This window comes from Coturnix japonica, chromosome 3, assembly GCF_001577835.2.
Source record: "Coturnix japonica isolate 7356 chromosome 3, Coturnix japonica 2.1, whole genome shotgun sequence".
In the NCBI taxonomy this organism is placed as follows: domain Eukaryota; kingdom Metazoa; phylum Chordata; class Aves; order Galliformes; family Phasianidae; genus Coturnix; species Coturnix japonica.
The window spans coordinates 45,614,059-45,641,393 of NC_029518.1; the positions used below are offsets into that span (position 1 = coordinate 45,614,059).

At 38.0% G+C, this 27,335-nt stretch overlaps 1 protein-coding gene across 3 annotated transcripts in view; it reads left to right on the forward strand.

Moving 5' to 3' along the window:
* Window positions 1-27,335, forward strand: part of TIAM2 (TIAM Rac1 associated GEF 2) — an 85,214-nt gene that overhangs the window by 35,888 nt on the left and 21,991 nt on the right. For 2 of the 3 annotated variants that reach the window (XM_015858245.1, XM_015858246.1), the window contains exons 10-14: window positions 103-207; window positions 678-756; window positions 1,641-1,733; window positions 2,749-3,012; window positions 18,340-18,443. In XM_015858245.1, coding sequence (XP_015713731.1) covers window positions 103-207; window positions 678-756; window positions 1,641-1,733; window positions 2,749-3,012; window positions 18,340-18,443 — 645 coding nt within the window. Of the gene's footprint in view, window positions 1-102; window positions 208-677; window positions 757-1,640; window positions 1,734-2,748; window positions 3,013-18,339; window positions 18,444-20,859; window positions 21,043-27,335 lie in introns of those variants that run through there. The other variant, XM_015858249.2, reaches the window with a different exon arrangement.

Here is a 27,335-nt window from a genome sequence, read left to right on the forward strand (position 1 = left end):
GACTTCTAAAGGATTGTGCATGTGCTTGTGTGTGTTGCTCCTTTGCCCTCTGGGATTCTGGAAGTAAATAATAAACTCCAAACCTCATTCTCTTTTCCTTAGATGAAACAACTGGAGCCAAGAAACTATGGTCTACAACTCAGAAGGCTGGTTGATGAAAATACTGAATATTGTGCTCCTGAACCATATGAGTACATAGTAGACCAGGAAAGTGTGATTCTTTTTAGATATAGCTCAGTGATGTCTGTAGCTACAGTTGAATTATCACCTATGAATATGTGTGATATAGTTCTAAAATAAGGCTTTAAAGCTGTTCATGCATTGCGTTCTGCCATCCTTGTTCACACAGTTCATGCCTGTGCAGACATTCAGATGGGTAGGCACTACAAACACTCTCTTCAAGAACTGTTTGAAAATTTAAGTGGGGATTTTGGTACAGACATAAAGTGTCAGTCTCATCTCCAGACTGGATTGTCTATATCTCTAGTTCAATCTGCATTTAGTCCCACTGATTCCAGTGATACTTGCAGAGTAACACTGTTCTCTGTGTAAATATACCAAAGTTTAGCTCTGTATTGATGCAAATGGTATTGCATTTCTTTCCTATGCTGTACCTTTGTGTTTTGATACTTACAATTTCGTAATTTTCTCAATTTTGTTCCTTCTTTTTCCAACAGGTGTATGACGAAATAGAAATTTGCCCATTAAATGTTTATCACATTCATCTTACAAAGACTGAAAATATAACTGATTTTGGTAAGTTTAACCAAAACAGCTCTCAGGAATATTTATCATTGTGAATAGCTGCTTTGTCTCTTCAGGAGCTTTCTGCCATTTTTACAGCTATCTTTGTCAAAATCTGCAAAGGACTCGTGACTTTATAATGATTATAATGGTTGTTTTACACTGGCAAATGCATTAATTATTTCTCTGTTTGGGAAAGTCCCATTATCTATTCTTCCACAGACGATAAATTATTCAAGCATGTAAGTTTCAGAAGAAAAATGTCCTTTGCCTAAGTTAATGCTATCAACCAGACTGTGGTCGAGGACTGCCAACACAGGTTGGCACAGTATCAGCAGATCTTCCTTTGGTACAAATTATGACAGCCTTTTATCTGCATGAGGTGTTTATGCTTAGAAGTAAACATACATTTTGAAAAGGTATCTTAGTTAAATGGCTCTGCACTGTTTATCTGCATGTTTGTTAGTATTAATGTTTTTGTTTGTTTTTCCTGGGCTCACTAATGGGTCTGTATGGATTTAGATTTGCTGCTCTTATAGGTTGGGTTTCCAGTTTCTGGAATTGCTTAAAACAACTCTGTGTCAGATGGACACTTTATGGAACTCACACTGTAACAATGAGCTGTGTTACTGAAATGCCTTGTGGGGCTGAGGTAGAAAGTATCTCTTTTTCAAGCTGTTTGTCTTTTTACTGCACAGCATGACATTTCCTCACAAAGTCCTGTTAACTTTATCTGTCCCAAAATGGCTGAGAACAATGAGGTGACTTTTCTATGATCTGCAGGTGCTTCCTCATGAGAAATATTAACTTGCTGATTGTGTTAATTCTACTAAATTCACAAAATGAAAGAGTTGTTTCAGTGAAAGTTTATTTGATTTAAATCTGTTTTACTTCAGGTTTTGCTGTCACTGCTCAAGTTGATGAAAATCAGCATCTCACACACATATTTGTAAGTGATGTTCTTCCTGATGGGCTTGCATACAGGGAAGGTATGTACCGTACTGACATTTAACACTACACTCCATTATCGTATCGGACTCAAAACATGAAAGAGATTTAGTACAGCTATCTGAAATGACTCTTGGCTTTTACTGTTCATAGTTTTCTTTCCTTGTAACCATGGGAAATGTATGATTGCAGGAAAGATAATGTACACAGAATAACTGAATTATCCTTCCAATATAATCAGGATAATTCACCCTTGGAAACAAATTTTGTATTCATTGATCCGACCAAGTGCTTTTGCATGAAGGAACAGGATAAAGGAAGAGATTTTCTCACATTGGGGAACTCATAGGCTTGGTCACTCTCCAAGACCCAAGACTTTCAGTGTTGTGAAATTATCATGTCCCTCATGATAATAGTTTTCTATACGCATTTATCTGAACTTCCTTCTTTATTGTGCTCAAAATCACATTTGTCTTCAGTAGGATCATGTTAGTTCTGATTCTCTGGATAATGTGGGAGAAAACAGAAAATATAGGAAGTTTTAATAGCTACCTGAGAATAATGACCACTTAGTTGCTGCAAATCTTGAAAGACAGCAGTTGCTACTGTTCAGATTTATACAAAAGACTTTATACAAAGACTTTGTAAAGACCCTATCTGCTGTTTTTCCAGTTTTGCACAAATGATTTAATCTATATGACTAGTTTCTTGTTCTTCTAGACTGGAATAATGTTATATGTATTAGTGTGCTGTAAGCTGATGGGCCATCTTTTGTAATGGATTTGGGTTATCTGAGTCATGAGAGGTGCCTCTGTTCAAAAGCTGAACTTACCTTCTGCTCTAAATCTTCTAGCATCTTTTAGAATAAGCAACTTGTATCAAAGAAGGAGTGAGATCAAACTGTATTTTTATGGCACATATAAAACTTCATTGTCTTTTAACAGATTTATTGAAAATAAAAATAAAAGGTGGAACAGTGTAAGGTTTGGTTTGTGACTTTTCTGTTTTATATTCCTTTTTTTTTTTTTTTTCCCTTCTCCTTTTGTATGCTCCCAGGGCTACGTGTAGGCAATGAAATCCTGAGCATAAATGGAGAGTCTGTGTCTGATCTTGACCTCAGGCAGATGGAGCTATTGTTTTCAGAGAGAAGCGTAATGCTCACTTTGAGAATGAGCCATTGTGGGACTCAGCAACCCTTGTGTGCATCCTGGTCATCGGATGGTGACATTTCCAGGGTTCCAAAAAGTTTGTTGCCGCCTCCAAACCAGTCACAGCTCCTGGAAGAGTTTCTTGATAACTTCAGAAAGAACACAGAAAGTGGTAAGAAGTTGACAGCAGTTTTTTAAAAACTCATTTACATTCATGTTTCTGCTTCTGCTTCATTAAGTAAGCCAAGTGCAGGCCATTGAAGTTCCATTTATGCTCCGTATATGATCTGTTATTTCATTATTTTTTTATAAAGTAGAAATAGAATGAGACATGATTACTTCTGCGGGAAAGTTACACTGTTTTAATCTGTTTGGCTATACCATCCAGTCTTACCGGGCATAATTCTCTGTGATGCTGGGCATCTCCAGTATCTCCAGGCATTAGTGGTTGAAGTGATCTGATGATTTTCAGAGGCAGATGTATTGCTGTGTTTAACATGCTTTACAAATTATGAGATACCATATACTTTATGGGTACCCTGAATGCAGTAATCATTAACAGTTCAGAAATAAGTTGTTCAGCTCTGCTTTAACCCTAAGATACTACCCCTAGCGTATTCCAGTTGACTATAGCCAATTGCTGTGTAGAGTAGAGCCTGTGAAAACAGTTTTCACAGAGGCTGTTTTGATGCCATACTTGCTTGGATTTCTTATTCAATACAATACTGCTGTTCTAAACATTGAATGAAATTCAGTTGTATCCTAATGGTGCTGTATCAGGGACAGAACATAATTGGTTTCAATACTAAATAGGTACTAAGCAGTGAAGGTGCCAAAAGCCATGTAAGAACTGCCCCTTGATGATTGTATTGCCCTGTCATCCCCAAGGAAGGTGCTAGTACTCACTGCTGAGTTGCCTTTCCAGGTGGAAATAGATGCTACATGGAGGAGCACGGTTACCCTTCCACTCCCTGGGGCAGAGGGTCCTATGCAGGAGCCCACTGTGAGAGAACCAGCTCAGATCTGAGTACGAACATGTTCCTGGGTTTGTGTGGGGCTGCTTGGTTGTCTCTGTCATGGGGTGTCTGCAGAGAGGAGCACTCAGGAGTGCTGTGAACAGGTGTGTGACAGGCTCTGGGTAAAACTGGTCACCTCTAGGGGCCTTCATAGGGCTGCCTCTGAGCCAGAAAGTCCTAGGGATAGATAGTACCCAAAGCTCCATCAGTTTCTTTAGGCAAGCCTCAACAACAGATGAAGACTCACTGCCCTGGAATTGCTGTAAGCAGTTAATGGGAGAGAAACCTTAGCATCCTTTCCATTAATACTTGCCATTGCAGCTTGCAATCCTTTGTGTCACCGGACTGGGACAGGCAGATGTGCACAGGGAGTGCGCTGTGTGTGAAACCCTTTTAGGAGGTTTTTTGTGTCTCTGAGACATGTTTCTTGTACTGTTAGAATACATATAAAATATCTGTCTGAAGCAGAAAGTATTCAGGGATTTGCTTTTTTTGTATGTGTCTTGACTATTTTTCAAACGGTACATAAGCAAATTCAATTCCAGTTTCTTGAATGAAAAAGATGCAGTTTTCTCACTGTGCCTCTGGGGGATGCTAGTAAAATTCTACTGGAAAGTTAGCCAGAGTGCACTGTTGTGTAAGGGATAGCATGGAGAGAGGTACAAAGAAGGATCTCTGCTTTTCGTATATAATTATGGTGGCAAGTGTTTTCTGACTGGATTTTTTTTTCATAATTAAAAATGGGAGAGAAGAAAATAATCGCATAGAAGTTGTCAGAATGAATTTAATTATAAAGCAATTTTATTAGGTCATCTTTTGAAATTAAAAGTAATCTGAACACAAGATTTGTGATACCGTAAGTATCATCTCTCTCAGGGGCCTTAGTTCAATTTAAAATGCCATTAAATTGACTGGTGGCATAAAAGTTAGTGTAATAAAACAAAAATTATGATAGAGTTAATTAATTACATAATTATACCATGGCTATCACTCAGTTTGTTGGCTTGATATCAAAAAACAGTGTTACCTGAGGTATTTTGTATAATAAATGTATGTGTCCATCCACTAGATTCATCGTTCCTCTGGGATAAATTTGCAACCTGTGCAAATAGCCCATTATTACTGGAGTATGTTTCATACACTAAGCACCAGCATATAAAATGACACGGTTTACTTTTCTTTTTAAAAGCATCAAAGGAAGGTTTATTTTATTCTGAAAGTGAACAAATAGTTGAAAACTAAGCTTTGTGAGAAGTACTTTCATGTTTATTGAATTACCAAGTATCAAAGCTTAGTGTCTGATCATCTGATGAGGTTCAAATAAAAACAGAAGAAAATGACATAGCTTTGAATTAATAGATAATCTTAAAGGGTTTAACTGTTCTGTGTTCTTTTTCCTTACTCAGGAATTGAGTAAGATTTCAGATAAGAAGAGGGGTTCTTAGTAATCTGAGCAGGAATTTGGAGGCTGAGTTCTCATCTTTCTTTTTCTTTTTTAATATTGTTCTATTTCCTTTGATAGCATTGAGTTAATCACTCTTAAGAACACACTTTTGGAAATAATTTCTGATATTTGTTTGTTCATTTTGAGCCTGTTATCTAAGGCAATGCCTTTGGAAGTCCATCAGTATCAGTGGAAGGGCTCCTTTTACAAAAATGAAGCACATGTTTTCCCAGGGTACATACCTGGAATTAAAAGTCTTAATATTTCTACTGTCACCTTCCTGCTTTTAAAAATTAACTATTTCTATTTATATTTCTAGAATACTGTGAGGATTAATAAGATGAAATTAACAAATTGCTTGGAAAATGGAAATTTTCAGTCTTATAAGTCATGTGCTAATACCCTGCCTGCTGCTAGATGACAACAACCAGGCAAAAGCAGAAGAGATTTGAAGTAGAATCTCTGTCTTCATGCAACTTGGGTGGAAATAGTTTATTTACAGTTTTTTAACTGCTCAGCCTAACCCTGATTAATGCCTTTTCATACATACCCTGCTGTGTAGAGGTTACTCCACCATACCTCATGCCAAACTTTGGCAGATTTTACTGTACAGAAGGGAAGTGATTGACTTTCTCCAGTCACCAACTGTTCCACTCCTAAAAATCATTCCCAGGGAATTTTACTGTGGGGAGTGATTCATTCCCTCCAAGAGGGTGCCAAATCCTTATGGCAGTATTTTGGAGCTGCCTGTGGTCATATTATTTGACCTTCCAAATGGCAACACTGTGTTGCTGCTTAGACACTTGGTTGGCAATAAACTTGTTCTGGAAAAGCAATGAGCTGAAATATTTAAAAAAATAAAGTTATAACTGTGGAAAAACAAACAACAGAGCAGCTAAACTTCCTTCAAGCTCCAGTACTAAGGAAATTGAACAAATGTTTGTATAGTAAGAAAAAAAAAACGTAAGAGAATTGGTATAGGATTCTTGTGACTGTAGAGGAAAAATTAACTCTCTTTGATGGTGTGAATATTGAAGGAATAAACAGCAGAGAAGAAGCAAGAATTGAGAACTATTTTCCAAGATGGCCCCATGTGCATTCACAGTATTTCTACAGAGTGCTGAAGGAGGAGGCAGAAGCTTTAGTAGGTGTGAAAACCCATCCAAGTGTGTGAGTTGCTGTCAGAGTTAGGCAATTTTATTTTATTTTCCCAGCAAGTGGGCTTTTGCCAAAAAAAAAAAAAAAAAGCTGTCATTTCTGGGTAGCTGACACTGTTGAAACCAATTCTAATTTGTAAATACTTTTGATTTTATAAAAAGCAGATAATTACAAAGTGGGCAAAGTGGGGGATGATGGCAGTTGGGATATGACTTAGCAACTTTTCATGAGGAAAAGCTTTTTCCTGGGAAGATCAGATAGGTAAATGGCAAAGAAATTATTTAAAAAAGGATGATAATTATTAAAAACAAATAAAAACACACATAAGGCTGCAAAGTGAAAGGCTTGCTCCTCCTCCTTCTCAGCACTGCCTTGGCCCATTTGTCCAGCCCCCAGCACTGGTCCTGCCCCTGTGCTGACAGTAGCACTTGTAGAAGACCTCAATGAAGATAATTTAAGAACTTTTTTTTTCTTTATTTTTTTCCTTTTTTTTTTCTTTTTTTTTTTTTTCCCTTTCCTGCTTACAAACGCAATGAGTTGAACTAGTGGGCACAGAGATCTGACTATGGTCAGAGCCAGGTAAGCAGCAGGACCTGAAAGTGGGAACAGGGAAGGCATGTATGGGAGGCAGAGCTGCTTGCAAGGAGGGATGCTTTTGGAGATGGCAAGCTCTTTTTCAGCACTTCATCTATGAAATATCTACTAGTCATTTATGCAAAATGTAACTGCTTCAAGAGGAGAATCGGTGGCTTAAACTCTCACGTGAGAAGAGTCTCTCTTGTTTTCCAAGAAACGATCCACTTCTAATATTAACCTTTGCAAGCTTACTCAGAAGCAAAGTGCATCAGTTGACATATTTCACAACTGTGTTTCAAGGAGTGGTTTCAGTGCCTCTGTAAAGCTAATTTGCAAACCACAACTACTCCAGAAAACTTTTCTCCATTGAGCATTTTTCAGGTACTGATGAGCCCAGAGAGAAGATAAAGGCAGGGGCTGGCTCTGTCTGTGCTTCTGTCACTGTCTAAGCCTTGCAGGAGCAGTTCTGAATGTTCTTCCAGCCCTTTTGGAGTTGGAAAGCCCTTATGTCCCTTAAGAAAAGAAGGAAAGTCAGATGGAAAAGGAAGTTCACTTGCTGCTTGCAATAGCAAGCACTAGCTCCTCGTGCCTTGCATGTTGCTTGCCTATCATTTTCAGAGCATTTCATAAGCCTCTTTTAAGCCAAGATTCAAAACATTTTGCAAACAAAAGTAGAACTACACCAGAAGACGTTTTCAATATTACCTATTCATATAGTTCTTCACAAATTGCATTCTGTTTATTTGCCTTAATTCTTAGTCTTGCTTTGGGACATGGTCTTCCTGGTGCTGTGAAACTGCCCTTGTGAGAAATGAAAGCCATTTATTTTTATTCAGTCACAGGAAGCTCTTTTGAACTCTAAGAGGGTGATTATTACTTCTTAGCTTCCTGAGGAGTCTCACAGCCCTGCTAGGCCATCTGTGAGGAAGGAGTGCTGGTGTTGCAGGTAGCTGAATGTTGTTGACTCTTTTCTGATGATTTGAATACGGGATATCTGATGGTTTGCATGGTGTAAATATGCTGGAAAAGCATTGTTACAGTGCAATCATATTGTTGTCTGTGCAGCATGACTGGTTATCAGTGTGAAGATCTATTACTTTGAGTTTCTATTTTCACTCATTACCCAATTCACTTCAGCAGGAAGCTATGCAAGGACCAGAGGACATACTGAGGTTGGGTGTCAAGGCGAGCTCAGAGAGATAAGGTGTTTGTTTGAAACTGCCTTGGAAAACTATTAAGTTGTCTTTCACTGCAACTGCCTTTGCAGCATTCATACAAATATGCTGGAGCTGTGCTCTGGTCTATCACTGGCAAAATAACATTGGTGGCTCTGAATAGTACCTCGGACTATTAACAATGTAGCAGTAAATTCAAAGAAACATTTATCTCCTCACAGAAGCACTTGCTGTCTACTGCATGTTGCATAATACTGAATGTTTCTCAAGAAGGGTGGTTTAATGAGCTCTTACTAGCACTTGACAAACACTCCTGTTTGCTTCCTGTTCGATGTGCATGCTGCAAATTAAAAGACTGTTTATGCTCTAAAATGAGGCAGTCTTAAATGCTCTTCGTTGTGCTTTTCTACAGACAGAACATTCTGTTTTGCTTTGCTAAATGCTGCTATGATTTAATTCCTATGATGTCAGTGGCCCGAAGTTGTGGTAATACATGGACATAAATTATGTTACCCATAGTAATGAATCCTGTAGACTGACAGTAGTCAGCAAGGAGATTTATTAATTATAAAGCTGGAGACATGCACATGCATGTTGTTGTATGTTCCATAGGGATAAAATGATTGGGTAATTATAAAAACTGTGTAAACCAGCCACAAATTCTTGCTAAACTGTTAAATTACTTGATGGAGGAAAAAATGTACCTGTAAGGTGGTGCCAGTGCAAAGTGTTAAGACTAAACCTGGAAAGCCTGCACAGTTGTGTGACTGGCAGATACTTGTACAGAGAAAGTTTAGCAAGTTAATTAACTTCATAAAAACATATCAAAATTCAGGGGGTAATCAGGGCTTGCTAAAGTAGCATTGCTAGTTACTATGTTGCTAATTTGTATTTCTTATTGATTACTGAATTGTTAAGTGAGTCAAATTGCTTTGTTTTATGACCAGCAGTTAACCAACAAAGGAACTCCCAGGGGTTCTAAACGATTCTGCTCTAATTTCAAAATGGATGTTTCTGCAGATATTTAGAAGGAAAAAAAGAAAAGAACATAAAGCAGCCTACAGAAAGTCACACTTGCAGAAGTAGGTGGCTGATGGGAGCTAAGCCACTGTTCATGTGGCTCAACATTGCTAAAGCTGTATGGTTACAAGAATATTTGCACGAACATACTGGCTTTTCATAGACATGAAAAATGTGCAGTGGTTGAACAAGAAGTATCTCTTTCTCACTGAAGGATGTGAACAAAGGGGACTTATAATACTTCAGTATTTCAGACTCTTGCCTGAAGAATGAGCTTTTTTCTCTCTAGGCTTTATCAGATTTGCAATAAGAACAACCCTGGCTGTGCTGCCCTTTGGCAAGCTTACAGAGCACCTGCTGATGTTTCAACACTTTGCACTCTGAAACCAAAACATCTGGATGAGAGAGGCTGTGAGTAGAGCCTACTTGTCTGGCCAGTAACTGCAAGCCTTGTTTGCTAACAATTAGTCATGTCAGTGACAGGCATCTATTAATCACATATTGAAGAACACTATCTAGGAAGACTGATGTTATGACAACTGCATTATAATCTTTCCAGATTTAACATCTTGAATGTATTACTGAATGCAGTTTCTAGCTACACTAAAGAGTCAGCTGAACTGAGAACGTGCCTTCCAGCCAGTTATGAAATGCTTATGACAATCATATGATAGAAGCCAATATATCTTGCAGAAAGAAAAAGTTCTGAATAGTAAAACTGAGTGCATTTTTGGTGTGTTTTTCTTATTTATTTAGTTTTCACTTTCTAAAAACTTAATTTACTAGTACGAGTGGAGTCGAGATGTATTGTGTTAATTTAGCAAGAGTTTGAGAGTCAGTATCTGCACATATGCAAAAGTCTTTCTGAAGAACTTGAAAATTTCCTAAACAGGAGAGGAAGAGGCCTTTATTTGGTAATAAATTTAGTATTTCACTACATTTTGAAATGTTGGTTAAAGCAGCAGAGAAGCACAGTTAATAACCACAGTTACTGCCTGCAGAATTGTTTTGAATTTACTCCAGCAGTGGAGTCTGAGTACTTAAGTAGTAATACTTGCCTGTGAGTGCCAGCAGTGGGGAAACAACTGAACTGGTGCTATGCAGTAGTTAAACACTTAGCTGCATTCAGTAATTTTAACTGGAATTTATGTAACATGAATAATTCCATAATTCTCTAAAACTTAACTGGAGATTAATAAGAATGTACACTTTGGATCCATGGCACTGGAATGCTGACCTTACTGTTCTACATTTACTTTCTAGTGGTGATGAGAGGCTGGAAAGCAGCCCTGCAGAAAGAGATCTAGTGGTTTTAGTTGGAGTCAGATCGAACATGAGCCAGCAATGTGCCCGGAAGCACGAAGGGTCAACTGAGAACCCCTTCCATTCCTGGTCTTAGGGGATAATGTGAGCCAAAGAACTCTTAGATCTGGTGCTGAAATAAGCAAGACGTAGGAGTTATTCATAACAGAATTAGTGAGCCCAGAACCTTCTCTAGCAAAATTTGAGTGCCTTCTTTAACAAAGATTGTGAGAATATCTCCTGAAAGCCATTCTATAATTCCTTGGGATCAACTGTTTCTTTTTGAATGTTATTCATTGTGGCTGTTCAGAAAGAAAAAAGGATACAGAAGGAACTGCTTACATACCTATCTTCTTAACTTCACTACAAAAGAGTAAATATACTGTTGAAAATCTGAAATATATTTAGTTGCATCAGACCAAGATAAATAGCACATGCCTTCTACCTGCCAGGCTTAGTTATTTAACTGAGGTTATGAGTACTACTCTCCAAGGGAGCATTTTTAGAGTTCAGCACACTGATATTTCATGTCTCTAGGCAATGCTGGAATGCTTCACTCACCACTCCCTGTTTTTCAGTGAGTCTGAAAGAATTAAGACCACCAAGACTTTGTACCTTTCTGAGATTTAGTTCAGGCTTTAGTATTGCTTTAAGAAGCATTTGTTATTTTCTCATGTAAATCTGCTTTTGTCTTGATAGTAACATTGACTAGAAGTATATGGGAATTAAGACCTTATGATAATTAAATGCTCAGTCTGGAGAATCCACATAATAATGAAGAATGTGGCTTACCATACCTTGGTTAAGTTCATTGCCTGAATATATTTTCTTATTTCCATCCTAACCATGTAATGATGTTACAAAAACCCTCTGTAGCAGAGGTCTACAGATGGAGAATATCTTACTAAAGGTTGACTGTGTTATTTGTTACTGACACTTTCTAGAGTATTGGTGAAAATATTGAATACAGTCTTTCCCAGAGGATAGAACTCTGTAATTCCTTATAACTTTGGATTCTAACATTTTCAAGCTTAAAACTTATGCTGGTACTCTTATACTTTATATCCAATTTATTTATGTTTTGCAATGTATATCTGAAACTACCATACAGCATCAGTATTTAACAATGCTGTTAATTGCTCTGATTGGGGATCTTGGATATCTGTCTTTTACAGACAAGACCTAGGCCATCCTAATTGGTTGAAGCTTTTTGTGCGCATGCATTTTTACATCTGAATCATCTATTTACTGCAGATAAAAATCCTCTGTCAAGAGGATGGGAAATGACAGCACCATTTCCTTCCCCAGTGCCAGAGAACCTACAACCAGATAAGACTGCATCAGAAAAAAAAGCTAGAGTTAAAAATGAACATCTGAAGTAGGATCAGCAAGCAAATGAGGTGCAGGATGGCTATTGACACTAGGGTTTCCTCACCTACATGCACTTTGATATAAGCATTATCTTAGTCTTCATTATTCTTTGTCAGAGTCCTTATATGCCAGCACTAATAAAACAAAGTAACTTCTGTGCTACACTAAGTCATCTATGCATGCTCCTGTATAGCTGTAGTTTGTTTTCACATGCTATACTAGTGCTTTAGCTTTCACATAATATGACAGAAACAAAGAATGGAAAAGAATTTCCAGACTCACAGAATCCTCAGCTAGTTGAGGCTTTAAACAACCTTGTTCATACAGTTGTTTTATCATATTTTAAAACACAGTAGTCTACAAGCATCCTTTCTTCCTGTGTAAGCCTGTTTCAGAAATTAATTCATGTGATGTTTGAATGCCCATCTTCTCATTTTTTTTATTTATTTTTTTTTGCATCGGTAAATTTCTGGCCAGTATTGTAACTGATCCAGGCCTGACCATTGCTTAGGTAGCTTTAACTCAAAGCTTTATGGTTTTACCCCTTTCTCTACATTCTCATGCATTTTGTTTTTTCATGTTTCCAACTGATGTGCTTATAGAAGGAATTGTTCTTATTGGTCCTTAAAACTATGTCCTGCAGTTTCATTCTGGGACTGTGGATCTATCTTCAAGGTCATTTTGCACCTTCTTTAGGGTAGACTAGTAATGTTCTTAATGATATGTACTCAGTTTGAATGATCAGTGTATTTAATTGTACTAGTTCTTGATGTACTTTCTGATAGCCAGTTCTGCCGTGGTTTGGTTTCTATGTTTTTTTTTTTTTCCATTTTATAAAGTGATATCTCTTGAGATATTATAAAGGTGTAAAGATGTTTTTATTTATTTATTTATTTAAGCTTAGATTCCTTAAACATCTGGTTGAGAAAGCCTTTGGAGTTACCATGAAGGTCACTTCCTACAACAGAGTCCCTCAACATTTTTATTCCTTTAAACTCAGGTATTGCTTATTATTCAAGGGATGCATAGCATCATCCTGTCTTCTCCATCAGCATCTGGATCATTATGAAAACGGTTTCCTGCCTTTTATTTTTCCTGCTGAAGATAGACGGGTTTTTACCTGGGCCACTTGCATCCTATGAGACAAGCTTTAACTGTAAGCAAGACACCAGAAAGGACTCAAAGGATTAACTACTGTTAACAGGCAATTTACCTTAGATGAGACAGACCCTAGTTCGAATACCTGCCTGAATCTGACAGAGCAGGGGACTTATCTCTCTATCCTACATCATGGATTAATATTCTGATGTCAAACCATTTCATTTTGTTTTGTGGTATTTTTTTCTCAGTGTTTTGGAAAAAAAAAAAAAAACAACAAAAAACAGTTTCATTCTGATTCAAAGCAATGGTTTTTGATATCTTGGGAGTATGGCAGAATGGAATAACAGTTTTCCATATTGCTTTTATGGCTTTATTTTTATCAAGGTCAGGGCTGCCTATGACTATCAAAAGTTCCTCCTCACTTGCAGAGGGTAGTTATCAAGTGATGCTCAGAGCTGCTGCTGATGCCAAGAGCTGAAAATGACGCCTCTGCACCACTCTTAGTATATCTTGGAGTGAGAGAATGGGTACATTTAATTTTGCTGTGTTACCTTCGCTTTCAAATCTAGAAGGATTATTTTTTTTTTTTTCCAATTTATTGTTGTCACTAGAGTGGCAGATGGAAACACACCCTCTTCTTGTAGTTTGAAAAAGGGGCTGGTTACACCACCTACATAGTGCTTGACACTTGATAACACTTGACATGCTTAAGAAGAGTATTTCATATTTTTGAAATTGGTGAGAAAAATCTAAAATGGAACATGTTTCAAAGTACTACAAAGAATTATAAAAGCAGCAGGATTCTCAGTTCCTACTTTCTCCCCATGGTAATTTCAGCTTTGTTTGTAGGTAGGGGCCATAGTGCTAAGAGCAGCGTTGAGTAGAAAGTAATTAAGTCTTCTCTGTTAATTGAACAGAAAAAGGAGATTAATAACATTTAAATTTGTTGATGACTTCTTTATGGTAAATGAATTACTGATGTTTTCCAAATGATTTCCTTTGGTTTCTTGGCTAGGAACGTAGTACGGATTATTATTGTCTCACATATGTGTTGAAGGATGTTTCCATTGTACCTCATTGCTCACAAATATTTGAATGGCTTCTATGTTGACCACTTGTGCATGTTTCACCACAGAGACGTGGATGCATTTCTGTAGGCGTACAGAGCTCTCAGATGTGCTGTATTTTTATCTCTCTCATTGATTCTCCCATCTGTTCACTCCATGCCCACTTTAAACCAAATAATTAGTAATGAGGAACATGACTTAGGAAGTATATATTTTTTTTCATTTTTTAGTGGTTACTTTATTATTTCTTTCTCTTCGCTATTTGTCTTCAGTGATTCAGAGTCACGTATCTGCCTGCCAGCGAGATGCAATATTGCAGAAGTAATGGCACTGGAGAGGAAGTTCAATTAGAATGTTTGCATTTATTGGTCCAAACCCTGATGTCCAAACCACTGCACTTTCTTCTTTGGTGATACTGATAGTTGAAGGTGGTCATTGGGTTCTTAATGCTTAACTCATCACTAGAAAGCAAGTATAAGGCATGTCGCACATGTTATATATTGTAGTTAACCTTTTCACGCAGTGGCATTTTGTTCCTGTGCTTTTCTGAGGATATTATCATTTATCTGAGGTTGCTACTTAGCATACTCACAGCAAGCTGACCTGTATTTGGAGATTATCCTGTTTGCTAAATAGGAAGCAGCTGTCTGCTTCTGAGGTTTCTGTCCTTCTTAGATGGAAGGGATATGCATTTATACTCACTGTACGTGAGTGTCTGCATGTGTAGATAGGACAGAAGGATGTTCATTCAGCAAAGTTATGTTTAACTGTTGAAACCAAGTTTCATTTAACTCAACATTATTGGTTACTTTCTTCTTTCAGAAAGGTTTATTACAAATGTATCAATAGGAAAAATCTAATATACTACTGTATTGGTATTGTATAAGCAGAACTAGTAATAGGATACTCCCCATTAGATTAGTGTTCTGGACATCTCCTAGGCAATATAGTTCCAGCAAAGCAGTCATTTTTTTTTCTTTTCTTTTCTAACTAGTTGGTAATGTAATTGTAGTAAGTAACATACAGGTGGTTAAGAAGAAAGCATCATTGCCAAGAAGTGGTGTTTTGACCTTTTATTGTTTAGATAATCTTTAAGAATATATATCTACTTGCATACTTTACTGTATTAATTTTCAGCGAAGATCTAGAATGTTATATACTGAAAGTATACGTATGTGGCTATAATGTTGATCTGAATGCTGTACACACTCTCTGTGGTTATGTTGCTATCCTGAAACTACAGTAACTTCCACAGCCTACGAGGTAACAGTTTTACATTACAGTTTTTGAACATCTTTGCTATATGAATCTTGCGGCACAGCTAAATCCATATGTAAAAGTTCAAAGAAAACATAGTTTTATGGGTTGCCTTGTTATTCCTGTTTCATTTAGTAAAACAAATAGGGAGAATTCCAGTATTCTGCTTGTGTTCTTAGGTTTTGCACTTGAGGTTTCACATTCTTTAAGGCAGTGTATATTTTTCTTTACCCTTTGACTATTTTTTTTAGCTATGCAGCTGGTGTTAATGCTTCTCTGCTCTTTGGAAATTGTTCAATGATGTGTATGAACAAATCCAGAGGAAGTCTGCTTCCATAGTAATAGGAGAAAAGGGAGACAGGATATGGATGCTAAACTGATCAACAAGCCATGCTTCCTTCCTTCCATCTCCATGATAGTTTGGCATACAGTGTACAGTAGGATGTCCTTTTTTCTTTGGATCCTTTCCATGTACATTTTTAGTTTACTATTTAAAATGACATTTAATATTGCTTACTCTTAACTATTATCAGTTTTTGTGCCAATAGTAAATGCTATAAAAAATGGTCAAGACAATATAGATCTACCTCTGACAGTCCTGGAGACTACAAGAAGAAAAAAAAATAAGAGTGAAGGGAAGAAAAGATAGATACAATATTTTGTCTGCCTGCTTTGGCTGTTTTATTATGATTTGTTCTGTTCATGGTATCTACTGATTGTTTTACCTTATTGTCATCTTTTTACATTTATGCTTTTGCTTTGTTGCTTACGTATGTTAGTTTCACTTATTTCCTGATTTGTAAAGGACTAATTTGCTGTGGCCAGCAGGCTGAGGGAGATGAATATCCTCCTTTATTCTGTACTCATGGGGCCCCATCTGGAGTACTGTGTTCAGGTCTGAGGCCCCCAGCATAGAAAGGATGCAGAGCTGTTGGAGCAGATCCAGAGGAGGCCATGAAGATGATCAGAGGGCTGGAGAACCTGTCCCATGAAGAAAGGCTGAGGGAGTTAAGCTTGCTAAGCTTGGAGAAGAGAAGACTTCAGAGAGATCTCATTGTGACCTTCCTGTGCCTAAAGAGAACTTATAAGTGGAAAGGAGACTGCTATGGTCTGGTAGCATCAGGACAAGGGAGAATGGCTTTAAACTAAAAGAGAGGAGATTTAAGTTAGGTTTTAGGAGGAAATTTTTTACTCGGAGGGTGGTGAGGGACTGGTACAGACTGCCCAGAGAAGTTGTGGATGCCTTCTGTGGAGGTACTCAAGGCCAGGCTGAATGAAGCCCTGGGCAGCCTGCTCATGGCAGAGGTGTTGGAACATGATGATCTTTAAGGTCTTTTCCAACCTAAGCCATTCTGTAATTGATGGTTACTTTGTTAATCGAGGAAAGGATATTAGTATCCCAGTGGTATGGAGTTTGACATCAGGTAGCTCTTTAATGAAAAAAACCAGACAATCTCAGGTGCATGCTGTGTGAAGGTATTGGGGAAAAACTGCACTGAAAGAAGACAAGTAAAAAGAGTCCAAATGGCAAATAGTGTCAGTTAATGTTTTAGGAGTTGGCTTACTTTTTGTGAACCCAGGAGCTGACAGTGATTGAAGTCAGTGGTCATTCACATAGACCCATATACAAAAGGCAGGCTCAATATGACTTCAGAATTCCAGAAGACAGAGGCAAATAATTCATGCTTGGTGGAGGAAGAAGGGTAAAAGCATAATAAAATAAGTAGACAAGATAAGCTCCATGTTAAGTTCTTAAAGAAGATGTGTGACTGGTGAAGCTGTGTAAAATGTGTTGTTTCTGCAAAGGTGGCTTAGGGGATCTGAGATATCAAAAGCTACATCTGACTCCAGAAGCAAAAGATACGAAAGACTGAGAGGAGAAAAGTGATGGGGATACTGGTCCTAAGTGGTTAGAGAATGACAGAGTAGTCAAGTCTTTGGCATCTGAGTAGAAAGTGTCAACCTTGACAATTAAACTTGAGGTAGGTACCTCAAGGTGGTGCTATTTCAGGTCTAAAATTTCCACCTCCCTCTCTGTTTCAGTTTATAAATCCATGCTAACAGAAACTATTTGGTGGGTACAGGCTAGCAGCAAGTCCCTGTTCTCAACTAATTTGAAGCCAGAAAGCAAAGACGTTGCTGAGCTGTCTGGGGAAAGGAAGTCTGGTTGGTAGCTTTCCATCAAAATCAGAAGATGCAGAGGATGCAACAGCTGCCTTATATTAAAAGTAAAAACAGCAGAAAACATCCTGCTTCAGGATTTAAACACCCAGGTGGAGACAGAATTGCATTATTTCTAGTTCAGAGGAATTTGCTTGACTTCTAGTAGTTTTTCTTATATAAAAATAAAATATCTCTGCGCATTAAGCAGCCACTTGAGGAAATGCAAAGAGAAAATGACTATTTTCATATGAATGTTCAGCACTATGTAATAGGTCTTGAGTTTTCATATAAGCGAGGTACAGCCTCTCAGTAAGTAGAGTAGGTCGTTCCCTACTGTTTTTGTGTTTTGCCAGATGCCCTGCACTTGGAATCCAGATTTATTAACATTGGTTAACTGCTATTAACAGGCAAAATTCTCTTATTAAACCTTTAAAGGATTCAGGACTAAGTTGTGTCAAATAGCATGTTTATCCAAGGAGAACTGCTGAGAATGTCCTCATTGGTTGTCTTAGCACAGTGTGCTGATTATAAATAATGCTACTTTAGAAAGTATGCTGCTAGCAAGAGTGTGAGGCTTGTTTTTCTATATCAGAGATGCACATTGCTTCAGATGGTTCTTACATGTCCAGCTCATTGTTTTGAAAGCAGAATTTTTAGGCATAGCTTCTCTTTACTTTGTCCTGTTCTGTTATTTTCCATATGGCTGGGAGGTGAGTGGCAAATCTTGTATTCCTTTTCTCGCCCTACAAAAATTCTGCTAGGCACTAAAAGTATCTGCAGATAAAAGCAAAAACTTTTTCTGTTCCTCTCCTGTAACCCTCTAAATTATTTGTTTTCTCTCAAATGCAGATTTTAATAATGTGCCTGATGTCACATCCAGCTTGAAAAGGAGCAGTACTGATGGCACTCTGGACCAAGTACCACACAGGGAGAAGACTGATCCACCTTTCAGGGTAAGAACATAACTAAGAATCATTATAAATGTAAAGGTAGTGTTGTCTTATTGTTAACACTGTGTTTTGTGGGGGTAAAAAGAAATTAATATATGGCACTAATTTGGAATTAGCTGTATTTAGTGTTTTACTATCTTGAGGTCATGCTGGCAGGTCAGCATCTTAGGAATAGGTGCTGCGTCTCCAAAAGCATTGCGATAGGAGCAAATGACATAGAGACAGAGACCTGTCAAATGCCTTTTTCTGTGTTGCTTGAACCCAGTTCTCCACAGAGCAATGAAACTAATGCAGCTTTTTTTTTTTTTTGCTGATATTATTAGGACTTGTTAAGATTGCATTGGCTAAAGCAACACTTACATAACATGAATAATTTCAGACTGTACTGCAAACTTTGAGACATGCAGTTCTGGGGATTTTTGTGTTTCCTGCTGTTTTATTTGAAGAACCTTTATGCATCTCCAATTATTATTTAACTTCAGCTGAAATAATGGATGGTCATGCCTTTTCTCAATTACAGCTTTGGAGGGTGATGTAGGAACCCCCACAGTTAGTGTTTGTCTTTGAATGCATTGATCTTCAGAGAACAATTTTTTGCCCTTTTTCCTCCATGTCAGTCAAAGTGCAGTCTGTGTCCAGCCCAAGTGCATATTGTTTTGAACCCCCCATCTGCTAGCATGGGTAGCTTTCATGTCTGTGGACTTTACTAGGCTGCCATTCTGCTGACAGCAGAAGTGTTTTTGTTACTTCTGTTGTTGAGTTGGTTGTACCTCTAATCAAATGTGTGATAATACGTTACACAATTACATAACAGAAAATAAGTTTATATGGTTCAGGAATTTATTACTAGTTTTACGGAATATGTAGATAGGCAGGCAGAGCTAAGAGAGGAAAGGTAGAAAGCTGGAGATAAAGCAAAATGTAAAATCTCAGAACACCAAAATGAAGATGTATTTTGCCTCTAGCCATACCCTACCCAGAGGAACTGATTGTCTTTTATGTTTGCAGTCCTTTTGTAGTCTCCTTCAGTCAAGTATAGATGACTTTATGCAGTTTTCTGTGAGAATAAGGAGAAGCCTGGTGATCTGGGGCCTTTAGCCCATCTCTTTTTTCACAGGGGATTCCCATGGAGATAATCTCTATCTTCTGTTCCACTGTGATTATGCTTCCAAAACGTCTTTGCAAGCATGAAGAATAAATCCTAAGGGGATTTTTCTCCCATTTGGCAGTGACAGTGCAGATTTCTCTACTGTCCTGTTCTAGGGCATCTGCAGTGTGTTACAGTCAGTGTCAAAACACCTTCCACCTTTGTGAGAACCCATCAGAGGTGACACCTATGCAGCACCGGCTGTGTGAGCTGGCTGGTGCTTGGCCAGGTCACCTCTGCATCCCTAGTGCTGCAAGGTGCCCTGCTTGCCTGGGGTACATTCTACCCCCAGCGTGACACGCAGGCATGGGGAGCTGAGCACCTATCTTGCTCGAGGGGAGGAAGCTCTGCAGCTTCAGCTTTGCTTTAGCAGAGAAACAAAGGCTTTGTTTGTCAGTCACCCCTGACTGTGTCAAGTACAGGAAATCATGGGAAACTAGGGAGCATTCATCAGGATTTAAATACGCAGAGAACAATTCTTTCAGAGTAGTTTTTACTCTGAACATGCTAAATTTTCTCTGAAGCTCTGAATGATGTACTGTGGTTGTACTTAGAAAGGGGAAAACAGATAGGTCTGTTCGCTGTCCTCTCTCCAGTCGAAAAGCTGTCACATCTGTCAGTAATAATGGCTTGTGCACAATTTGTTGGAGTAACTGCCCAGACTATACTGCAGTTCACTCCTTGGGCTGGCGTGCAGGTCTGCTAGTGTCATTTCATTAAAAACTATTTGAAGTTGTCCTAGTTTTCTAGGCGCAAGGCGGTGAGGAACAGCTTGGCAAATCAAAGGCAGCCTGTCTTGAACTGCAGCTGTAAACGAGTCTGTGACAGCTCTCCAATTTCTGCAAATGGTTTGTAATTGACTGCCGCCTTTCTGTTGGAGAGCACCTATTACTGTCAGAGCTTTTGTCTGACCCTTCTGATTTTCTCCACTAAATGGAGAATTAAAACCCTTGCAGTAAATTTAGGAAGCAGTATATACTGTATGTGCCTCAGTGATTGGCTAAAAAAAAGTATTAAAGTGATTTCTGTTTTTATAGCTGTGATTTGGGACTGCTCACTGGATGAACAATAGCTATTGCTAATAAAAGCTAGTTTGAGGAAATTGTGTGACCTCAAAAAGCACAGCATCTGGATTTGTTTTGTTGTTTTTTTCCCCCGTTCCTTTTGCCTTCTGTTTCCTGCTTGTGCTAACTTGATCCATGGCAGTGGGAGAGCAGTAGTGTAGACACCTTGGTATTACGCAAAGTATGGGGGAAGCCACAGCTTTGTGGGGAGGACGTTGGTGGTGCTGAGAGGTTCTGCGCACAGCCTGGAACAGCAGGCTGCTTAGGATTATTTCAGGGGAGGAACAGCCAGACGTGCTCATTTCCTAGCTGACAACAACTGTAGATGTAATTACGTGGCTCTAAGGGAGCAGACTCCTTTGAAGTTTGGTTGATTTCTGTCCCATTATATGTAAGTAAATAAAAAACAATCCTAAATGCTTGCATGTGTGATTTCTGGATTTTAATGTTTTTACTCGGAATGTTTTTGTCTTTTTTTTTTTTTTTTTTGCTATTATTCTCAAATCTTCTCTTAATCTTAATTAATCTTATACCAGGCTAAGGTTAAATGTTATCTTAACTAAACAGACAGGAAGGCATTTCCCTAGTAATTTCAAAGAAGGGTGTCTTTTGTTGCATGTGTACTACATTCAAATATGAGCTCATTCATTCTTTCACTCATTTATTTTTTTCTTAGTCCAAGAAATGAATGAATTTAGAATAGCTCAATGTTTGTCTTTCATCTGTGAGTTAACAAATGAATTAGGAAGACAATAGAGGATAATTTCATTCCAGAAATGAAAACTGTTCCTCCAGTTAGAAAATACTATTGAAGAGACATGAATGTCAAGAACTATCCATTCTAGATGCTCGTTAGTTTTGCCAGCTCTGTATTCTCTGGGATACCCTGTTTATACCTTAGTTGTAAACTTCCTTTCAGTTTATTTTCTGTTTCATTTACCAAGGAAATACGTGACAATTCTAACACACTCTGCTGCAGTACATTTTCAAACTGTGTTAAAATACTGCTTATATGGCAGTGGCACATTGTCCCTGCAATTGTTGGTTCTGGAATACGTAGGTGTCCTGTTGACAGAAGAATGGAGGACCTCAGAAAATGCAGGGATTCAATGTGCCTGTCAGTGTAGTTAGTTTTAAGTTGTGTTTAATCATTTTGAGAACTATTTGTCTGTGCTTCTGGTGCTCAGTTCAATCCTGGTATGTTGACAGTTGCCAAGAATCAAACTATCTGTGTACCTGGGAGCATGAATGCAACTTTTCCTTCAGTTACTTGTGATTTCTGATTGTATTGCTTTGTAAGGCTTTTTTTTAGCCCACAGTTTCTTCTAGATGAAGTTTAAGCATCTTTTACACACTTTGTATTTCCTATGATTTTAAAAATGTCCCCTTATGAAAGATAAGCGTAGCTAAAAGGTGAAATTTTACAATATATGTAACTCCTCTTCTAGGAGTCCCTTATAAGACAGTTGTGCTCTGATTTTCAGCTGCTTTAAATATTTTGTGTGTTGTAAGAGACAACTATTTGCCACTTCCAGTTAAATTTTAACAAAAGGAAAGAAGAATTTTCTTATAAATGCATGTGAGGGAGAAGATATGTTTTCATTTCAAATATTTTGAAGATCATGAGAAAAACTTGGTGTAAGTGTTGTGCAAATATATGAAGTGACTTTATATTCTCATGTATATAAAGAGTTGTATTTTTAAGGAACATGGATAGCTTAATGCACTAAAACCAAGTAAAAAGAGCTGGTGTTGATACTTTGTAATCATGTGAAAAATAGACAGTGAATGCAGAATGACTTTATGCTGGCATCTTCAAAAATTAACATTGCAGATGCAGAAACGGAATCTACTATAATGAGAAACTTTGCATGCTAACAAGAATTTACTTCCTGTACAATGCCCAAAAGGTTTGACTTTTTAGCGTTTTTGATGTGGTGCTGTATTGCTTACAAATAATGAAGGAAAAGATTCTAGGAGTAAGTTGAGTATGGAGACTCTTACAGAAATTGGCTTTGCTTTGCAAAACAAAATTAGAAAAAATGTGTTGCAACTACTTGTGTATTTCATAATCTGCTTTTGGAAGCTTCAATATTTTATGTAGTGACAAATAATCTTCTGATGCTTTTGAAGCTTGTATTTTCTCTTTATTGCAATGCAAGTTTTGAAGAGTCCTCCATTATCCAGAGAGGAGCTTCAGCAGGTATAGTGAGAAAGAAGCTGATGTTTCCATGAACATCATGAATATCAGGTGGGAAATCTGATTTTGGCTTCTTTGCACTCAGTCTGTTCTTGGGCTGGCATTAAATTCTTGCCGCTTCAACTCACGCTGCTGATTTGCAAACTTGCCCATAAAGTTTGAGCGTCTGGACTGTCATATGATGCCTGAGTGGTGTAAATTGGAGACTGAGATTGAGTCAGAAGACAACACCTATCACAACAAGCTTCCCAGAACGGTGCTTTCAACAAAGGCAAAACATGTGTGTCATAGTTTCGAAATGGAAATCCTTGTGTTTTTTATTAGCTGATTTCACACAGCTGTTCCTGTAATAAAAATCATTAAGTATTGTTAAGAGATTACAGCATATATTGTTTTGGCCTCTTGAGTATGCAGTGTAGCCATGTACTAGACAGGTGATCTTCATAAGTTGAACAAAAATTGTTTTCTCTTTAAGCTGTCTGAAACTGATGTGGAAAAACCCTTCATTAGAGGCAACAATAAAACCATTAGCTTCATATGCAGAAAACAACAAAAATGTTCAAGTGCTATATATGGTGGTTACGTTCAAAACTGAGAGTAAGAATGTGTATCCCATTGATAGTCTGCTTCTATTCTCAGTTGTTAATGAAAAGAGGATGATTTCATTTTAGGGAGAGAAAGAGGGCAACAACAACAACAGCTACCATGGAATAATGGAGACTGAAGCAGTTAGTAATCGTTACTCACAATGTCCCATCTTTGCAGAAAATTAACACAGTTGTTCAATGTTTATGAATGATTTGAATGGTATTTCATTTTCCAGAAGAAATCAAGTGGATGCCAGAAATGACATTTTCCTTTAGTTTATTACCTGGAAGCGAACTACCACATGTGTGCAGTGGGATAGTTGAAGATACTCTTACTCAAACCACACCAAACAGCCTTCTGTAGGAACTGTCAGTGAATGTAATCCTATATATTCAGTTTTGGCGGTTCATTTATTTTGATCTAGCAATGCAAACCATTCGCTCTCTTAGATGATACACATCAGTATGAATGTGTTCATAAGCAGTGGATGATTGTCTTAATGGGCAGATCTCAAGAATTGTTTATTTTTCCCCATTGAAGTCAAACTGCTAATATGATTTTTGAGTGGAGAAGTTGGAAGGAAGATTTCCAATAATACTTTACATAAAACATCAAAACTGAGTAAAAATTGTGTTTTGATAGCATTTAGGTGGTGTGTATGTATGTTCGCTGTGTCTCTGGTGATTTTCAGAGCCACATTTCTCTAAGTTTAGTGTAAGTGGCAACCTTTCTTGCTAGTCAAGTAGCAATTCCTACCTCCAAAGTATACCCAAAGAAGCATTAATATTGTAATAAAACTGAGATAAATTAAAAAAAAAAAAAGAGAGAAGAGAAGAGAAGAGAAGAGAAGAGAAGAGAAGAGAAGAGAAGAGAAGAGAAGAGAAGAGAAGAGAAGAGNGAAGAGAAGAGAAGAGAAGAGAAGAGAAGAGAAGAGAAGAGAAGAGAAGAGAAGAGAAGAGAAGAGAAGAGAAGAGAAGAGAAGAGAAGGGAAAGCATGTGTGAAGAGCAATTTCATTAAGCAAAGAATGTAAAAATCTTGGAAGGCAAATGTTATTACTAGTCAAGGAAACACCAGTTGTTGAGTTGAGCTTAATGACCAGAAGCATGACATAGGTCCCTCTGAGAGAAGTAAAACAAGAAGAGTTAAAAACTATTGGCAGTCCCATGTGGCCCCAAACTTATTTTATGCATGGAGACAATTACAGGTAAATGATGTTCACGATGGTAGCTTCTTACTAGCTCTATTTTGCTGTGCCCAGGCAGTTCCCACTTGCACAGCATGTCGTTAATTGCAAGAGAACTGTCTGCCTGAAGGTCTGCTCAACATCCATAGGACATTAAGGTTTTTCCCCTAATTCAATCATGAGAACTTCAGCAGTTGATGAAACCCAAAAGCCTGGGGAGTAGTCTGCAATTAACATCCCTTTTTATGTTCTTTGTGTGAAAGGAATTTAACAATGGTGAATGTAGTACTCCTTTCAAAATCACATGTGCTCCTCTTCAATCCAAGTGTCATTTTCCTTCCAGTTGTGAGATGCATTGAGGGAGACTGAGAGCTAGCATGGGAGAACAGCAAGTTGCTTAGCAGTTTTTTCTTGATTCATTTTTGCCCGGAGGGGACAGTTCCACACTGAAAGGAGGCAGAAGCCCATAGAGAGCTTTGTTAATTATTGCACTTCCCTTGTAGACAGCTTGGCTTGCAGGCAGCCCAAGCAGAGCGGCTGGCTCCAGAAATGTGGAGCTGAAACCCTGCTGTCATTGAGGACCCTTTTCAGAGTGGTATTAGAGAGTAACATGAATGAAATCAGCCTGTTAAAAGTCTGTAAGACCTTCACTAATTACTTTAGATTTCAATATTCTACTCCATCCTTTAGGAAAAGCACCAAACCTGATGTACTAGGTTGCAGAAGACTTATTGTAAACATACCAGTGACTGTGTGCTCCTAACCTTGGCCCTGGATTTTCACTCTGTTTTGTTTATTCTATAGTTCTTTACATCAAACTATTTAAATCAACAGCAATATGTCGATTTTTTGGATGTCCCATAATTTGAATGCAAGTCTTGGCTAATGTAGCAAGGAGCCTTGAGACCATAAAGCTTTAAGTATGAAAGGCATCATGTCTAGAGCGAGCCTGTAACCCAGACACTAGTGCAAGCTCCAGATGGAGACCTGCATACATACATACTAGAAATAAAAGCAAAATGACATTGTGCAGTTTTTGCATGTAGAGGTGTAAACTTGTGTTGCTGTGCTCTGTGCTATTATATTGCTCTGTGCTATTGCATTTCGGGGCCTGCAGAAGAGATGGTGGTTGTTGTTTTTCCTCAGACCAAAGGAAACATCCTCTCACAAGTACTGTGACAGCTGTCAGTGTAAAACATGCAGATGGCTTTCATCAGGAAAAGAAATTATGTTGATGCTTGCAATTGAAAATAGCTGGTGAGAGATGAGTTATAAAGCAGATTGTCTTTGTGGTCTGCTGGGAAAAATCCATCAGGCTTACCTGCATCTGAAGAGAATTGTGTGAGAACAGTACTGGTTCATTGCTGCAAGATATGGTTAGCAGTGCCTCTGGAGATGCTTTTGACTTCACTGATGAAGGACAGGAATCTGCATTAGCATCATTCACCCCTGGCCTCCAAAGGCAACCCCAGCCCAGTTGCCTGCAGTACAGGACATGATGACAGCATTTCACTTTGAAATCAAAGGTTGAGATACCTAATCATTCTTCTGACAGACTCAGGGAGCTGGGAAAACTCCCTGATATGGATTATTTATGTTTTCTCTCTCTTTTTTTTTTTTTTTTTCCTTCTAAGATGAGAATCCTATTCCATTACAGAACTGATAGTAACATGCATTTATTCCCTGTGTGATTCAGAAGCATTTAAGCACAATTTTAGTGCATAATATGTGATGTGTCTAACATTGAACTGCAGGATACAAAATCACTTCAAAGTCACACAAAGTTGCAATACAGAATTTCAGACAGCAGCTGCATCCTGGGTACACACGTACATTTTGATTAGGCTTTGATTCCTATTTTCTTCTATCAGAAATGTGTAGGGCCAAAGGTAGATCTGAAATGCCAAAAATGGAAAAAAAACATCCACTGCCTGCAGGAAACTGTGCAGAATCAAAGATAAACTGAAAGGGAGGGAGAGGGGGGAGAATTATGAAATTATGGGATCAGTTGAGTTAGGAAACTGACGACAGGTTTGCATCTGTTTTTGTCAGTTGCTGTCTACTGCTGCTGTAGAGTTCAAGGGTCTACTCCATCTTTTCAGTGGGATTATTGCACCTCTTAACATTTAAGGTTCAACATGCCTAAAAGGGTTGGAGTTGCCCTCTCTGACTCTAAAGAAAGCACTCTGCAGAAATTTATTGTGCAAGATGAATGCAACTGCAAAGATAGTGTCATAGTGGTTGCCATAGTTTCTAATTCAGCACTTGAAAAAAGTTTTTGTATTCAGCACAAAACACTTTGAGTGAAAATGTTCAAACTGGTACTTCAGGTGATTGAAATTAAAAATTAAATAACAATTCATTTTAAACACTTGGAGCATTAACTGTTTGCAGTTATAAATTAAAGAAAATGTCTTCAATTTGGTTGACTATGCCTTCGAAATATCTTTTAAAGAGATGTTAAAACATGCTAGTAGCATGATAAGAATGACAAATCACCCACCTACATGTATAAAAAGTGAAGAGTAGAGTATAGATCCCTGCAGAGAACTGGAGACCAGCTGAATTAACCTTTCCCTTCATGGTTTGAGGGCAAAAGCAGGATGGGAAGCAAACTCCCTGCAGATAAACACACCTACAGGCATTGGGACAATAGAGGGAAGCCTGTATCGTAAAGGATGTTACTGTTATGGTAACTATCAAGCCTGGTGC